At 41.8% G+C, this 18860-nt stretch overlaps 1 protein-coding gene across 1 annotated transcript in view; it reads left to right on the top strand.

Moving 5' to 3' along the window:
* BLVRA (biliverdin reductase A) overlaps positions 1-18646 on the top strand; it is a 35111-nt gene extending 16465 nt beyond the window's left edge. The window contains exons 4-7 of the mRNA XM_068973224.1: positions 4064-4161; positions 9334-9441; positions 13447-13618; positions 18362-18646. Of these exons, the coding sequence (XP_068829325.1) occupies positions 4064-4161; positions 9334-9441; positions 13447-13618; positions 18362-18620 (637 nt within the window). The 3' untranslated portion in view covers positions 18621-18646. The remainder of the gene's footprint in view (positions 1-4063; positions 4162-9333; positions 9442-13446; positions 13619-18361) is intronic.
* Positions 18647-18860: the final 214 nt, after the last annotated feature.

The following is an 18860-nucleotide window of genomic DNA, read 5'->3' as shown; positions in this document are numbered from 1 at the left end:
AATTCCATGGACAGAGGAGGCTAGCAGGCTATAATCCACCGGCCGCAGAGTCAGACACGACTGAGCGACCAACATTTGCCTTCTTCTCAGCGTATAACTTAGGATATGGAGCCAATGTCTTTTTTGTGCCTTGGAGAAATGCCATAGTTCTTTCAGCTTCCAACATTTTATCCTTTGTACTTTAAACAACATGAAATCTCTCTGAAAATATCTCTAGGAGTTCTTTAATAGGAAGTGTTTTTTGCCATGAGTTGATTAAGGAAATAGTGGTGGCCTAGAAGATCATGGCATCCGGTCCCATCACTTCATGGGAAATAGATGGGGAAACAGTGGAAACAGTGTCAGACTTTATCTTTTTGGGCTCCAAAATCACTGCAGATGGTGACTGCAGCCATGAAATTAAAAGATGCTTACTCCTTGGAAGAAAAGTTATGACCAACCTAGATAGCATATTCAAAAGCAGAGACATTACTTTGCCGACTAAGGTCCGTCTAGTCAAGGCTATGGTTTTTCCTGTGGTCATGTGTGGATGTGAGAGTTGGACTGTGAAGAAGGCTGAGTGCCGAAGAATTGATGCTTTTGAACTGTGGTGTTGGAGAAGACTCTTGAGGGTCCTTTGGACTGCAAGGAGATCCAACCAGTCCATTCTGAAGGAGATCAGCCCTGGGATTTCTTTGGAAGGAATGATGCTAAAGCTGAAACTCCAGTACTTTGGCCACCTCATGTGAAGAGTTGACTCATTGGAAAAGACTCTGATGCTGGGAGGGATTGGGGGCAGGAGGAGAAGGGGACGACAGAGGATGAGATGGCTGGATGGCATCACTGACTCGATGGACATCAGTCTGAGTGAACTCCAGGAGTTCGTGATGGACAGGGAGGCCTGGCATGCTGCGATTCACGGGGTCGCAAAGAGTCAGGCACGACTGAGCGACTGAACTGAACTGAGCTGAAGATTGGGGAGGTCGCATTATATTCATAGAGTAAGAGAAATGAAATGTTTCCCCCACACATACCCTACCCCCTGCCCCACCTTTGAATGCAAAGCCTAGAGCTCTCCAGGCATTTGGTGGAATGGAGCCTGGAAGGAAGAGCCCCATGGAAAACCTGGCAGCCAGCAAGGCAGTGCCACCTGCCCCTAGAGCTCAGCTTTCCTTTTAGGTCCTGACATTAAACTACAGCTACTTCCACAGTGTGGTTGCCCAGAAGTCAGCTGCTGTCTCTTTATTACACTCACTGTAAATGTGGACAGAAGCGCCTTTATGTGGAGCCCCTTAACCTTCTTTGGCACCAGAGAAGACCTGAACGAAGTAATCATATAATTCCCATACTTATCAATGTTTGTCCCCTAGAATATCTGGAGCATGAAAGCCGAACTTCTGAGCACAGCACTCTGGGTCCTTCCCTTACATCAGACTCCCAGCTCCTCTTAGGACCTCGTTTCTCTCTCTCTCCCTTCCCCTGCCACACAGAAATGCTGAAATTCACACCATGTCTTAATGGACAAAGCCCCATAAATGCCCAAGCCCCTGCCTATGCTGCTTATCATGAAATACCCTCATCCCCTGGCACCTGGAAAATGCCTGTTTACATTTCAAGACCCAGTTCAGAGCCTTAGTGAAATGTTTTCCAGTTGCCTCAGACAGAGCTGGCTGCCACAAGTTTTGTAGTCTTTATTTATAGCTGTCATGTGGTAATGGAGCTACTGGAGGTGATAGAGGCCAATGGCACCCCACTCCAGTACTCTTGCCTGGAAAATCCCATGGACGGAGGAGCCTGCTAGGCTGCAGTCCATGGGGTTGCGAAGAGTCGAACACAACTGAGCGACTTCACTTGCACTTTTCACTTTCATGCATTGGAGAAGGAAATGGCAACCCACTCCAGTGTTCTTGCCTAGAGAATCCCAGGGATGGGGAGCCTGGTGGGCTGCCGTCTGTGGGGTCACACAGAGTTGGACACGACTGAAGCGACTTAGCAGAGGTGATAGAATTCCAGTTGAGCTATTTCAAATCCTAAAACATGATGCTGTGAAAGTGTTGCATTCAATATGCCAGCAAATTTGGAAAACTCAGCAGTGGCCACAGGACTAGAAAAGGTGAGTTTTCATTCCAACCCCAAAGAAAGGCAATTCCAAAGAATGTTCACACAATTGTTCACACAATTGCACTCATCTCACACGCTGGTAAAGTAATGCTCAAAATTCTCCAAGCCAGGCTTCAACAGTACATGAACTGTGAACTTCCAGATGTTCAAGCTGGATTTAGAAAAGGCAGAGGAACCAGAGATCAAATTGCCAATATCCATTGGATCATCGAAAAAGTGAGAAAGTTCCAGAAAAACATCTACTTATTCTTTATTGACTACGCCAAAGCCTTTGACTGTGTGGATCACAGCAAACTGTGGGAAATTCTTAATGAGATGGGAATACCAGACCACCTGACCTGCCTCCTGAGAAATCTGTATGCAGGTCAAGAAGCAACAGTTAGAACTGGACATGGAACAACACACTGGTTCCAAATTGGGAAAGGAGTACATCAAGGCTGTATAATGTCACCCTGCTTATTTAACTTATATGCAGAGTACATTATGAGAAACACTGGGCTGGATGTAGCACAAGCTAGAATCAAGATTGCTGGAAGAAATATCAATAACCCCAGATGTGCAGATGACACCACCCTTATGGCAGAAAGTGAAAAAGAACTAAAAAGCCTCTTGATGAAAATATAAGAGGAGAGTGAAAAGTTGGCTTAAAGCTCAACATTCAGAAAATGAAGATCCTGGCATCTAGTCCCATCATTTCATGGCAAATAGATGGGGAAACAGTGGAAACAGTAACAGACTTTATTTTGGGGGGCTTCCAAAATCACTGCAGATGGTGACTGCAGCCATCAAATTAAAAGATGCTTGCTCCTTGGAAGAAAAGTTATGACCAACCTAGACAGCATATTAAGAAGCAGAGACATTACTTTTGTCAGCAAAGGTCCGTCTAGTCAAGGCTATGATTTTTCCAATAGTCATGTATGGATGTGAGAGTTGGACTATAAAGAAAGCTGAGTGTTGAAGAATTGATGCTTTTGAACTGTGGTGTTGGAGAAGACTCTTGAGAGTCCCTTGGACTACAAGGAGATCCAACCAGTCCATCCTAAAGGAAATCAGTCCTGAATATTCAGTGGAAGGACTGATGCTGAAGCTGAAACTCTAATACTTTGGCCACCTGATGCAAAGAGCTGACTCATTTGAAAAGACTCTGATGCTGGGAAAGATTGAAGGCAGGAGGAGAAGGGGACGACAGAGGATGAGATGGTTGGATGGCATCACTGACTTCATGGCCACCTGATGCAAAGAGCTGACTCATTTGAAAAGACTCTGATGCTGGGAAAGATTGAAGGCAGGAGGAGAAGGGGACGACAGAGGATGAGATGATTGGATGGCATCACTGACTTCATGGCCACCTGATGCAAAGAGCTGACTCATTTGAAAAGACTCTGATGCTGGGAAAGATTGAAGGCAGGAGGAGAAGGGGACGACAGAGGATGAGATGGTTGGATGGCATCACTGACTTCATGGACATGAATTTGAGTAAGCTCCAGAAGTTGGTGATGGACAGAAAGGCCTGGCATGCTGCAGTCCAAGGGCCGCAAAGAGTTGGACAAGACTGAGTCACTTTCAGTCGCTGCCGAAGGACTGCAGCACACCAGGCCTCCCTGTCCATCACCAACTCCCAGAGTTGGGAACTGTCAGTGGTAATAGACAATTTACCTGTTGACACGGCTGTATTTCTCCTCCAGAATAACTGGTAAACAGTACCTGGTTGGATATGTCAGTGGACATATGGGTGAATGTTCAAGTGAGCACATAACTAGAAAGCCTTTCTCTTACTGCTTAATAGAAAATAGCTTGGATGCAGTTCATCCTCCCCACCCCCTGGCCCTGACTCTCATCTGCATTCTGTCATAACATACTTACCCGGAGACTTGTGTGCATTTTTCACAGTCTGTCCTGCACGGTACTTAAGCAAAGTTTAATTGAAGTGCATTTTATCTGTATTTATCCCTCTTTTCCAAAGGCAATTCCTGAATGCTGGAAAGCATGTCCTTGTGGAATACCCCATGACACTGTCTTGGGTGGCAGCTAAGGACCTGTGGGAGTTGGCCGAGCAGAAAGGTGATGTATGTTCTGTGCGTCTGGAGCGCACACCCTCTTACTAAGAATTCCTGCCTCTAAGACTTCTGTGGTACCATCTTCATGCCTTATAAACAACCCTGTGTCAGATACATTACTGGCCCAAGGGCTCCCAGCTCAGCCCCCATACTGTAGGCACATAAAGCGCGGGGGTGGGGGTGTGTTTGTGTAGGAACACGGGGCAGAGGAAGGGATGGGAATTTGCAGACTTTTGTTCAAGACTTACCAGCTTCTTTTACTCTAATGAAAAATATGAATTAGCTTCTACTTATGCTAATATTATCTTGCTTTTATTCATGTGATACTTGTATTGCTAATGGAAAAATGCCTAGATTAGGGTAATTGATTGTCTGATGTGCACAGTTTATAGTTTTTGTTGTTTCTCAAGAGGAGCACTGTTTATTAATACTGGGAACTTGGAAACTCTTCTAAGCATATGTTATTTTGCTTAATTCTCTTAGAAATCCTTGGAGGTAGGTATTTTCTCTAGCTTATGTATAGGAATCCATGGCTCACAGAAGTCAAAAATTTTCTACCAGAAATGGAGCATAACCTTCAAAAATTGTATGCCTGTAATTTATATAATATTGTACATCTACTATACTTTTAAAAAAAGTTTTGTACCAGGTCACAAAGCTAGTAATGTGACCACTAAATGGGAGGTGGAGATTTGATTTCAATCCTTTTGGGCTCTGAAGTCCACGTTTTTCCCTCTGAGCCTTGCTGAACACCACAACTAGAGAGAGGCCCACATGCCACCAGTAAGACCTGATGCAGTCAAATATAAAGAAATATTTTTTAAAAGGCATGTAGTCCAATGGAATAGAATAAAGAGCCCAGAAACAAACCCTTGCGTATATAGATGGTCAAGTGATCTTTGACAAGGGTCTTTGAGATCACACAGTAGAGGGAATGGACAGTCTCTTTAACAGAAAGTGCTGGGAGAGATGGATAGCCACATGCAAAAGAATGAAGTTGTACCTTTACTTTATACCATTTAAACTCACACAGCCCTAAATGTAAGGTGTAAAAGTATAAAACTCCTGGAAGAAAATGTAGGGAAAAGCTTCTGGACATTGGCCATGGCAGTGACTTTTTTTCTGGGTGTGACACCCGAAGTACAGGCAACAAAAGCAAAAGTAGACGTGGGATTTCACACTAAACTAAAAAAAGCTTCTGCACAAAGAAGGAGGCAGTCAACAGAGTGACAAGGCAACCTACAGAAGGGGAGAATGAGTTTGCAAATCAGGTACCTGATAAGGGTTAATATCCAGATTATATAAAGAGCGCTTAACACTCAACAACAACAATAAATAACCTGATTTTAAAATACACAAAGAACCTGAAAAGGTACTTCTCCAAAGAAGATTTACAAATGACCAACAAGCATACAATAAAGATTGTCACATGGGAGAAAGGCCTTAAGAGTACACTAAGTGTGGGAAATATTTTATGAGCAAATCTGTTTGAACACTGGAGAATTCACCCTAGAGAAAGGCATAGATGAACATGGAATTTGCAATTTCCTTGTTCAGCATAGGGTCACTGGAGGAAACTGAGGGGCCATCGGTCTGAATTGAATCTCACTTCCGAGTGCTTCTGAGAGCAGCCTGAATTTTTTCCTTACTCAAATTAGAGATTATAGAGTATTGAGGCACTATTGAAGGGGATGTATTTCTCAGTCCTAAAAGAACCATACTTTGTGATGGCCACGATTCTTTGAGCTAATGTTGCTGTTTGCAAGACCACTGGGTCCAGGGAAACCATAATTGGTACAGAAACTTACATGGCAGCCGGTAAACAATCCACCTGCCAATGCAGGAGATGCAAGGTGCGAGTTCGATCCCTGGGTCGGGAAGATCTCCTGGAGAAGGAAATGGCAACTCACTCCAGTATTCTTGCCTGGAAAATTCCATGGACAGAGGAGCCTGGTGGGCTACAGTTCACTGGGCCGCAGAGAGTTGGACACAGCTGAGCAACTGAGCACACATCACTAAGGATTAAAGGAATGCAAAGCAAAGCCACATTGAAATATCTCCTCAAACCCATGAAGACAGCCACTATTAAAAACAAAACGAAACTGGGACTTCCCTTTTGGTCCAGTAGTTAAGACTCAAAGCTTCCATGCAGGGGGCACAGGTTTGATCCCTGGCAAGGGAACTAAGATCCCACATGCCACACAGTATGGTCAAAACAAAACAAAAAATCGGAACAAAACAACAAATGCTGGTGAGAGTGTGGAGAAATTAATTAGAGCCCTTGTGCCCTATTGGTGGGAATATAATATGGTTCAGCCACTCTGGAAAACTGTATGGAGGTTTCTGAAAAATTTATAAATAGAATTAGCATATGATCTAGCAATCCCAGTTCTGGATATAATCTGAAAAGACTTTAAAGGATTTGGAAGAGATATTTGCACACTCTGGTTCATAGCACATTATTCACAATAACCAAGAAGTAGAAACAACTCAGATGTCCATTGATGAATGAATGGATAAAGAAAATGTGGTGAATATATACAATGGAATATTATTCAGCCTTAAGAAAGAAGTGAATCTTGTCACAAGCTACAACATGGAAGAATCTTGAGAATATTATGGTAATATAAGCTAGTCACAAAGAGATTATATGAAGTATCTAGAATAGTTAAATTTGTAGAAACAGAAAATAGAAGGATGGCTGCTAGGGAGTGGTGTGGAGGAATAGAGGGAGTTATTTTAGCTGGGTACAAAATTTCAGTTTTGCAAAGTGAAAAAGTTCTAAAGATCTTTTGTACACAGTGTCCTTATAGTTAATACTACTGGACTATAGACTGAAAATTGGTTAATAGGGTAAATTTTATATTATACATCTTACTACAATTTTTTAAAAAACAAATTTAGAAGAATCAGAGCAATCAAAATTGAAGAGAGGATTTGACCTCAAGTGGAATGTTGATGCACAATAATTAGAAAGCCCCAAATGCAGCATCATTAATTTAACAATTTGGGCAAGTCAAAATATGTATCAAAGAATAGTAAAAAATTCAGATCTTTTGTAAACCTAATTTTACAGAAATACATTAAAAAATTATTTTGTACAGAAGTGTACATGCCAACATTTTAAGAGCAAAAATTGGCATGCAAATTCAGTATTCAAAAGAGAAAGGTTAATGGTTAATTATGGTATTTTCATCTGATGAATGCTATTCAGGCTCTAAAAGTCATAGATTCTTACTGTCATAAAAAAGGTACATGATACATGACTAAATACAAAACGGTAACAGAACTACATGTAGTATCACTTTAAAACAAATACAGATATGTGGACAATTTGTTTTGATAGTGGTTATTTCTTGGTAGTGGTATTTTGGATGATTTTATTTACTTTCTATTTTTCTTTATTTTTCATGTTTCCTATAATGAGCATAATTTGTTTTACTAATATGAAATAATACATTTTTAAAAATTGTTAAGAAGGTGCTAAATTGTATATATAGTATAGCCCCCCAAAACAAAAACAAATTTTAAAAAGTTACACATAATTTGGACAAATCACTAGAGAAATTTAAATATTTAATGTAAAGGAAAAAACATTAAGATATAATAAAAGCACTCCATAGAAAGAGAAAATAAATTTATGTTGTATTGCTTCTGCTGGTAGGGGGTAGAATTATAGAGATGGAGATCTCATCTTCATACAAGAAAGAGTTTTCTAAGAATCATAACTGTTCCAACATATTTACCCAGGACGCCATAGAAAATAGTTTCAGCATTGGTATCATATAGTTTACTACTCCTTGGTTAAGAGTACTGTTTGCATTTTAAATATCACAAATATAATGGAAAATCATATTTCTGTTTTCATGGGCGGGCACACATAAAATGAATCTCTAGCCCCATCTGTTTCCTCACCAATCAGATGGGACAGCTTGCCAAGTCTGACATATTTAAATAACGAGTGAGATAAGCTTTTCTAGCACTTGAATGCTAGAAACTAGTTAAACTAGTTAAAAATCACGAACCCTATGACCCAAGAATTTCTGAGAAGTACATTTTATTTCTTCTACAAAAGTAGCTTAACACCAAAGCCACTGAAGAAATTGAATAATAATTCTGGTGTTCATCTGATTATCTGAGTTTTTGTAATTTGAGACAGAATTGCCTTGTGATAAATTCAGAGATTTTAAGTGCAGAGTTAAATGAATTTGGACAGAGTATATATACCCATGTAATGATTACTCCAGTCAAGATACAGAACATTTTTATTATTCCAGAAAGTTCCCTAGTGCCCATGTCCTGTTGGTCATTTATACCCACAGTAACATTGATTATCTACTACCAAACTACCTTTCCGATTATCTCTCAGCTAGGACCTGAGATCTTTTCTGTATTGCTTAAACATCAGTGTCAACATCGTGTCACATACACTGGAGGGGAAAAAAAGCAAATGAAACAAAATGGCAACAATGATTAACTGGTAGCATTCTGAGTGGTTTCATTTTTTTCTTTATGCTCTTTCACGTTTTCTCAATTTTCTACAATGACATGAATTTACATTTATACTTTAAAACTAAAAATAATTTTGTTTCTACCGTATGATCACAATCATGAAAAATAATTCACAGCAGAATGACAAAAGGGAAATAAACCAACATCTTAGTAGTGGTTCTTTCTGGTAAATAGGATCGTGGTATTTTTACTTCTCATTTTCCTCCCAAATTTAAAAACACGTGTTATTTCTAAGATAGACAAAACACTCTATTTTGAAAGATGAGGCCAAAATGGTTCTTGAGAATTTCATAAATTACTAGTTATTTTAGAAAGCTGCTGAAATATGTGTGAGAAAATGAATGAGCTGAGACTTCAAGTCCATTAATTGCAAGCTGCCCTTTCATTTTCTCCTAAGAAGTTCTTATTTCATAATCCATGGCTGTTTCTGGCTTGCTCTCACATTTTTGTTGCTATAACTGTTTGTTTTGTGGAAGACTATTTATTTGAAACAATGACAGACTTACAGAAGAGTAGTGAATATGATACAGTACAGAGAACTACTTTTTCTTGAATCGTGTAAGAGTAAGTTGCCCAGCTGATCCCCTAATAATTCCATGTGTATATCCTACAAATAACACAGTTGATGATAACTGCCTTTTTCACTCCATCCTGGTCATGACAGGGAAAGTCCTGCATGAGGAGCATGTTGAACTCTTGATGGAGGAGTTTGCATTCCTGAAGAAAGAAGTGGTGGGGAAGGACCTGCTGAAAGGGTCTCTCCTCTTCACAGGTCAGTCCTTGGTGAGATCACAGGTCATATGTAACTGGTGAGGCAGGGTGGGGTGAGGTGGGGAGGCTGAGTTCTTTCCTAGCTCTCTAGGATGTGAACTTGGATTCATTTCTGCCAAAGAGTCTCTGCGGGCCAATTTAATTTTCCCAAATAGCCACAGACAATAAAAATATCTATTTTGCTTCTTTCCTCAAATGAGATTTGATTGCTTGGTGGGCCTTGGGTAAAATATGTGTTAGAAATCTGAAGCACATTTATACTTTTGGCCCAGTCGATTAGACAGAAGCTTCTCTCATGAAATCCTGATGAATTGGAGATTATATTCTACAGATTAAAAATGAAGGCTCTCTTTTAAAAAGGACTGAGAAAAAGGTTCCTTGGAGAAGAGAATATTTTTATACTTCTCTGTGCAGCAAATAGACTATGCATAGCCCCTTCCTTCCTCCAACAAGTTATCAGAACAGTAGCTGCAGCCAAAATATCCAGTCTACTATATATCCAGCTATTTAGGTTGGTCTTTCTGGGAGCACCTCCATTAGCAGTAGAGAATGAACGACCTGGAGCTTCCAGCTCTGCAGTCTCCTTTGGGCGGACCCCTTAGATTTATCTGTACCCTAAGGCATTAGCAGTAGGAAATTAACAAGCTGGAGCCTCCAGCTCTGCACCCTAAAGCATCTGGGCCACCTTTCCTGAGGACTTGCATTACAGGAAGGAAAGTGTGACATTGTTAAGTGGGAAAACCATTCATCTCTAATCTCATTTCAGAATCCATCTTCATCCTTTATTTTATTCCTTTTTGTATGTTTTAAACTTTTTTTTTTCCTTTACAATACTGTATTGGTTTTGCCATACATCAACATGAATCCACCAGGGGTGTACATAAGTTCCCACTCCTGAACCCCCCTCCCACCTCCCTCCCCATACCATCCCTCTGGGTTATCCCAGTGCACCAGCCCCAAGAATCCTGTATCCTGCATCGAACCTAGACTGGCGATTCGTTTCTTATACGATATTATACATGTTTCAATGCCATTTTCCCAAATCATCCCACCCTCTCCCTCTCCCACAGAGTCAAAAATCTGTTCTGTACATCTGCGTCTCTTTTGCTGTCTCGCATACAGGGTTATTGTTACCATCTTTCTAAATTCCATATATATGCATTAGTATACTGTATTGGTGTTTTTCTTTCTGGCTTACTTCACTCTGTATAATAGGCTCTAGTTTCATCCACCTCATTAGAACTGATTCAAATGTATTCTTTTTAATGGCTGAGTAATACTCCATTGTGTATATGTACCTCAGCTTTCTTATCCATTCATCTGCTGATGGACATCTAGGTTGCTTCCATGTTCTGGCTATTATAAACAGTGCTGCGATGAACATTGGGGTACACGTGTCTCTTTCAATTCTAGTTTCCTCGGTGTGTATGCCCAGCAGTGGGATTGCTGGGTCATAAGGCAGTTCTATTTCCAGTTTTTTAAGGAATCTCCACACTGTTCTCCATAGTGGCTGTACTAGTTTGCATTCCCACCAGCAGTGTAAGAGGGTTCCCTTTTCTCCACACCCTCTCCAGCATTTATTGCTTGTAGACTTTTGATCGCAGCCATTCTGACTGGTGTGAAATGGTACCTCATTGTGGTTTTGATTTGCATTTCTCTGATAATGAGTGATGTTGCGCATCTTTTCATGTCTTTGTTAGCCATCTGTATGTCTTCTTTGGAGAAATGTCTATTTAGTTCTTTGGCCCATTTTTTGATTGGGTCGTTTATTTTTCTGGAATTGAGCTGCAGGAGTTGCTTGTATATTTTGGAGATTAGCTGTTTGTCAGTTGCTTCATTTGCTATTATTTTTTCCCATTCCGAAGGCTGTGTTTTCACCTTGCTTATAGTTTCCTTTGTTGTGCAGAAGCTTTTAATTTTAATTAGGTCCCATTTGTTTATTTTTGCTTTTATTTCCAATATTCTGGGAGGTGGGTCATAGAGGATCCTGCTGTGATGTATGTCAGAGAATGTTTTGCCTATGTTCTCCTCTAGGAGTTTTATAATTTCTGGTCTTACATTTAGATCTTTAATCTATTTTGAGTTTATTTTTGTGTATGGTCTTAGAAAGTGTTCTAGTTTCTTTCTTTTACAAGTGGTTGACCAATTTTCCCAGCACCACCTGTTAAAGAGACTGTCTGTAATCCATTGTATATTCTTGCCTCCTTTTTTGAAGATAAGGTGTCCATAGGTGTGTGGATTTATCTCTGGGCTTTCTATTTTGTTCCGTTGATCTATATTTCTGTCTTTGTGCCAGTACCATACTGTCTTGATGACTGTGGCTTTGTATGTTTTAAACTCTTTTTGCTTCCCTGGTGGCTCAGAGGTTAAAGCATCTGCCCACAATGTGGGGGACCTGGGTTCGATCCCTGGGTCAGGAAGATCCCCTGGAGAAGGAAATGGCAACCCACTCCAGTATTCTTGCCTGGAGAATCCCATGGATGGATGAGCCTGGTGGGCTACAGTCCACGGGTCGCAAAGGGTCGGACACGACTGAGTGACTTCACTTCACATAGCCATTTAACAATGTGTGATAGTTTCAGGTGGACAGCAAAGGAACTCAGTCATACATATGCATGTATCCATTCTCCCCAAACTCCCCTCCCATCCAGGCTGCCATAGCATTGAGTAGAGTTCCCTGAGCTGTACAGTAGGACTTTGCTGGTTATTCATTTTAAATACAGCGGAGTGTACATGTCGATCCCAAATACCCTAACCATCTCATCCCTACTCTCTTCCCCACTGTAGAAGTTCATTCTCCAAGGCTGAGATCCATCTTCATCCTTTAAAATGACCATCTAATGAGCATTGTGGCCACAAATAATAACCATCAATCTGCACAAGGAATTGTGCTAAGTATGTGACATGCATTATTTCATGTTAATTCATAGGATAATCCCATAAAGTGGGTATTCATTACCCCTGTCATACAGATTTTTTTTTTTAATGAAGTTCAGAGGTGGGTAGCTTCACAAAGTTGACCCAACAGTTATGACTTTGGGGCTCAGATTTGTGACAGCTGCTCAGTCCTCTGCAAAGAGAAGGAGCAAACAGTGACCAGCCCAGAGGGAGCTGTGTTTCCTGTGTAAGTCTGACACTTAGGTCCTAGTTATTTCAAACCATGTAGTCTATGAAACTTACAGTCTTGGTTTGCTATTATTTACCTTTTTATTTGATTTGCTTGTGATCTTCTTTAGAACATACTCATAATTATGAGTTGTTTTAAGTCAGTATCAAGTTACAAGAAATCTGTGGTTTAAAGATCAGTGTAACAGATATGATATCTTATAAATTGAAGTTATGTTTAAAATTTAGACTGGGAACAGAGGAGAGTAACATCTTGACCAGGTTTCTCACCCAGATCCTCTTTGGAATGTACTGTTGTACCTGAGATGATAGATATTGAAGTCTAAGAAAACACCACTGTATCAATTATCTTGATATTGATGTAGTCTATAGGTATTACTGTTTTCCTCACAGCTATCACGATTCCTTCGCCCTCTTATAATTTATACAGTTATATATTTATAGGAATATAGGCTTGCAGGACTAAAATATGTTAATTCTTCTTTTACTTCAAGTTACTAAGAGAATATAGATGTATATGTGTGTACCACATATATATGTGTATATATGTGTGTGTGTGTGTGCATGTATATATATATATATACATGCACATACACACATAACATATACATGTTAGAAGCCTGAAACATTTTTATTTCCCTGTGGGCCAGATAACCTGCAATATCCAATGAAATATTTTATTTTACCAACAAACTGAATTTCACAAGCAGGAGCAAAGGGAGACGTTTCTCTGAAAGTCTCCATAAGAATCATCTCGCATACCCCCGCTATGAGGCAAGGTTGTGTGTTCTGATCCCCAGCCACATCTGTTGGCTCCCTGTCACCCCCAAATCACCAGCCTTTCCCCTCCAGTCCCCGACTTGTCTGTGTTTCCCCACAGCTGCCCCACTGGAAGAAGAGCGGTTTGGCTTCCCTGCATTTAGCGGCATCTCTCGCCTGACCTGGCTGGTCTCCCTCTTCGGGGAGCTTTCTCTCGTGTCTGCCACTTTGGAAGAGCGAAAGGAAGACCAGTATATGAAGATGACCGTGTGCTTGGAGACAGAGAACAAAAGGTAGGTCGGGAAAAGCTGTGAGGAGTGGGCAATATAAGGACATCCTTGTGTGTTCATGAGGGAGAATTCGGGAAGACCCAGGGACCTAAACCCCAACCCCCGACTCCAGAAGAGCCATCTGCTTCTGCAGTGGGACAGGTGCTGAAATCTCACTTGCGTTGCTTCACGCCTTGCTCCTAGTAGCCCCATAAGGTTAAAAGAAGCATACAGATCTGATATGTTGGATATGTTTAGATCAGAAGAGCCCCCGAATGGCTCACAATTAAACAATCTGGAAGTCAGAAGGCCTTACAGAGGAGGAACACTCTAGTAATGAAGATGTCCCCAGGAGCTCCCAATTGTAATTGGGACTTGAGGCATCCAATTCTAATTTTCCCTATGGGAGCCCTGGAGAAGGAAATGGCAACCCACTCCAGTATTCTTGCCTGGAGAATTTCATGACCAGAGGAGCCTGGTGGGCTATAGTCCCTGGGGTCGCAAAGAGTCAGACATGACTGAGCGACTCAGACATAACACACAGATATGAGTGGGTTGCCTAAGCCACACAGTGAACAATATCAGATATAGGAGCAGAAGTCCGGTTATATCTGTGACCTGCATTCATTCCAACATTTTATTGTGAAAGTTGCAGGCACTGGTGAAGTTGAAAGAACTCTGCAGTGAGCATCTGTATAGCTACCACCTAGATCTTGCCATTAATATTGTACTGAGCTTGCCTGTATCATGCCCAGCTCTTTATCAGCTTTATCACATCACACTGTTGTAATGTTCCCCAAATACTGATTCTTTATTCTCCATACCACGTCTTTTTTTTTTTTTTTTTTTTCATTTAAAAATGTTCAAGAGACTTTAAAATAGTACAAAGATGTTCGGGTTGACTATAAGATCATACTGAGGTGGTGTCTGTTGGTTCCTCCATTGCTAAAGCCTCCATTTGATCCTGGTTCATTACACACCCTGATAATTCTTCCAGTTGGGTAGTAGTGATATTCTTTGATTCCCAGCATCTTCCATAAACTGCTGCACGTCGATAAATGACAGAAAACACAACGCCAGAAATAATCACTAAATGTTTGCAGATTTTACCTGAATATCCTTGATGTGTTGTTTTTCGAAACCAAGTCCTCTTGGTCCATTTGGGAAACCAACATCATGATGGGTCCCATCTGGTACAAAATGCAGCTCTTTCACCAGCAAACAACCCTTCAAGATAAAAAGCTTCATAACAAGTCTTTAAAACATTAGGAGCCTCTGCGAGTTGTTTGCAGACACAATTCCTTAAGTTAGAGCCGCCTTCTAACAACATAGTGGAACAGAGCAGAGCTGCAGCAGGGCTTGAGGAGGTGGGGAGGCATGATGTTGAAAGGTCACAGTAAAAGGACCAGTGAGACCAGGGTCATTGCCTGAAGCCCTGTTGCACAAAGTGCTAGTATTTGCTAACGTTTACTGAGTTCTCGCCAATGTGCCAGGGCCTAGCGCTTTTACAAGAATTTTCTCATATAATGTTTATACCAACTGTCTGGAACGGGCATTATTATGATCACTTGGGAAATTATGATCACCCGAGACTCAGAGAGGTTAAGAAACTCGCTAAGGGCACACAGCTAATAAATGATTATGTGAAAATCATGCTCAAGCAGCCTGTCTGCAGTCCTCGAATGATCATACCTTCTCCTCCACAATGCACAGGAAGGGCACAAAAAAGGAATATCATTGAAAACACATCGGGCCTTATCTTTACCTCATCCTTACCTATCAGTGAAGTAGGTATCATTAGCCGCAGGCCCCAGATCATCCAGGAAAACCCAGTGCAGCTCACTTCCAAGCCTGTGTTCTTTCCATTTTACTAGCAGTTTCCAAACTTTGTAGAAATAAGCATTCAAACACTTTTTCAACCCAAACCTATATAGAAGAGGTGCACATTTCAGTCCTCTTGTTGAAGCTGGTTGGTAGGGCTGGGACCAGAGCCAGGTGCACCCCCCACCCCCTCGTCCTGTTAGAAGAACAGAGTTAGAAATTGCCACCTCTGCAGTGCTTGAGACACATGCTGACTAGAGGAGTGTGGCTGAGGATGTATACCTTCCTGTGGAAGGTGAGAAGGAAGAAGCATTTTTGCAGGTAGTCAGAGCTCAGGCTGGTGAATGCAGATATTTGTAAGTGGAGGTTTCCAGAGAGGACCAGAGGAGCCATCTGAGTCCAAGCTTGTGGTTTGGGTCGGGAGGCCTAGAGCTAAGAGCTGTCCAAGCCCAGAACATGGATGGGCCCGGGGCCACCTTTAGCTCCTCTCTAATTGACAGTAAAGTCCCAACAGCTGATGTCCTCACTTAAACATGTGAACAGGGAGACTCCCCCTGATGGTTCATAGTTAAGACTCCCCGCTTCCAATGCAGTGGGCGGAGGTTCAATCCCTGGTCAGGGAACTAAGATCCATATGCTGCATGGTGCGGCCAAAAATTATATATATATATTTATATACACATATATATATGAACAGGAAACAACATAACCAAGTTTTGAGCAGGTGGGACCACAAAAGGAGGAAGTTTCTCTGTCTACATCTCTTGATGTTTCCTGGCATGTGTGGGTGTTGGCATGGTTCCCCCTTTATGTACTTCACATATTTTTCTCTTAAACATTTTACTCACTCTCTAGTGTAGGTCTCGGTAAGCTGAAGGGAGGGTTCGTTTACCCTGAGCTTCCTGCAGTGCTCAAAAGAATCTTAAGTGATCCGTCTGGGCCCCTTTCTTGCAACCTCATATCATATATCTGTTTGTTTGTTTTATGCCTCACAGCATGTAGGACTTTAGTTCCCTGAGTTTCCCAACCAGGGGTCGAACCCATGCCCCCTGCATTGGAAGTACAGAGTCTTAACCACTGGGCCACCAGGGAAGTCCCCCCATACCTGTATATTTAGCTTTATTATGTCCCATCCCTCTAGAGGCAGAGAACAAACAAAAGGTAGTCCCGCTTTGTCCATTAGCAACACTGGTCTAAACTGCCCATTCTGGACCTGCCCGCCTGCAGCCTGGGGGGAAGGGGGAAGGAATCCGAGGAAGGGTAATGGGAGACAAGACCCTGATGCCTGTTCAGGATTGAACCCTTTCTCTGTTCATATCACAGCCGTCCAACCAGATTGCCTTGTCCTTGACCCTGACTCAACCCTGTAGGAGAAGTAAGGACGGGAAGGCAAAGAGAAGTAGCCAGAGCAAGTCTTCTTAAGACTTCCTGAAACTTTGTTCCCAGAAGAAGGAAGGAAAACTTCTGTGTATATGTGTGAAAAGTTTGAATGCAGGATATCCATATTAAATTAAAATTGGAAAGAGCTTGAATATTTGGCAATAATAAAATAGTAAATGAATTATATAATCAGTTGTCCATGATATACAGATGAAAATAATCATCATAGCAGTATCTGTAGGATGATATTTTTAAATAAACATAGTCAAAAATTAGTTATATTTTAGGGTTTATATACCACATCAGTTCAGTTCAGTTGCTCAGTCATGTCCAACTCTTTGCGACCCCATGAATCACAGCACGCCAGGCCTCCCTGTCCATCACCAACTCCCAGCGTTCACTCAAACTCACGTCCATCAAGTCAGTGATGCCATGCAGCCATCTCATCCTCTGTCGTCCCCTTCTCCTCCTGCCCCCAACCCCTCCCAGCATCAGAGTCTTTTCCAATGAGTCAACTCTTTGCATGAGGTGGCCAAAGTACTGGAGTTTCAGCTTCAGCATCATTCCTTCCAAAGAAATCCCAGGGCTGATCTCCTTCAGAATGGACTGGTTGGATCTCCTTGCAGTCCAAGGGACTCTCAAGAGTCTTCTCCAACACCACAGTTCAAAAGCATCAATTCTTCGGCGCTCAGCCTTCTTCACAATCCAACTCTCACATCCATACATGACCACAGGAAAAACCATAGCCTTGACTATAGACAAATACTTGAAAGGATTGTCTCAAACTGAAGAGGTTTTTATTTAGGTGAAAGAATTATGGATTTTTTTTTCTTTTTCTTGTAAAAGTCTTTAAATCAATGCTGTATTGTTTTTAGAATACTTTTTAAAGCAGATTTTGTATTTTTGCTGTCATATTATTCAGTGAAGCTTCTTTAGATCAAAAGCCTAATTAGGCTTCTCTGTTTCTGATTAAGCAGGTAACACAGTTATTATCTACTATAAAGACAGAAGAGGTAAACCCAGAGAAAGGAGAAACTTTAGAGAAGTGGGGTATGTCCCATTAGGACTGGAGATTTTTCTGAGTGCTGACCTTGACCTTGACCTGGGGGGCACATGTAAAATGGAAACAAATGCTTTGCGAGCAGGCAGAGAGTGTCTAGTCTTTTCTGGCATGTGCGGGGGATCACAGACCTCTTTGAAATGGGATGAAAGCACTCTAAGAATTCTTTCCCATAAAAATGCACATACACTTGGAAACAGCAGTTTGCTCCAGAAACTCAGGTCTGCATCCTCAGGGCTCAGGGTAGAAAGTCCTGAATAATGAACTGATATTCACACCAAAATCATTGCACAGATTCCCCTGCCTGGTGGCAAAACTGAATAAAAGGACCGTTGGTCAGTAGAGTTGCCAACAGTCACCATGGCCTCTGGGGGGCTGGTGGAGGTCGGGATGCAGCTGCTGCAGGAGAGATGGGCTCACAGGAGGATCTAGCAGGGGTTGCTCAGGTGCCAGCAAGCATCCATGTGCCCTCAGTGAATTTAACACTGTGCCTCTCGCCTCCGCAGCCCGCTGACCTGGATTGAAGAGAAAGCACCTGGCCTAAAGCGAAACAGACGTTTAAGCTTCCATTTCAGATCTGGGTCCCTGGAGAATATGCCCAACGTAGGCATCAATAAGAATATTTTCCTGAAAGATCAGAATATATTTGTCCAGAAACTCCTGGGCCAGTTCTCGGAAGAGGAGCTGGCTGCCGAGAAGAAACGCATCCTGCACTGCCTGTGGCTCGCAGGAGAGATCCAGAAACACTGCTGCTCGACGCAGTGAGGGGAAGGGGCAGTGCTGCTCTGCTCAGCAAAACCGGAGCCTGATCTTTATCGAGAGTTGACCTTTCTCTCTGTTCTTACCATTAAACATGTCTTGGGTAAACAGGATTTGCTTATTGTCACCAGCTATGTTGGGGCCTCCAGTGGGGGCTCCCATGGGAATGAAAAAAAACAAGCAGCTAACCTTGGTTGAGCAGCGCTAAATGCTTTAAGATGCCTGGTTTCACTCAGGCTTCCCAGT

Source organism: Capricornis sumatraensis, chromosome 5, assembly GCF_032405125.1.
Source record: "Capricornis sumatraensis isolate serow.1 chromosome 5, serow.2, whole genome shotgun sequence".
Lineage (NCBI taxonomy): Eukaryota > Metazoa > Chordata > Mammalia > Artiodactyla > Bovidae > Capricornis > Capricornis sumatraensis.
The sequence above is the reverse complement of the archived record's forward strand: the minus strand, read 5'-3'. Positions and strand labels throughout refer to the sequence as shown.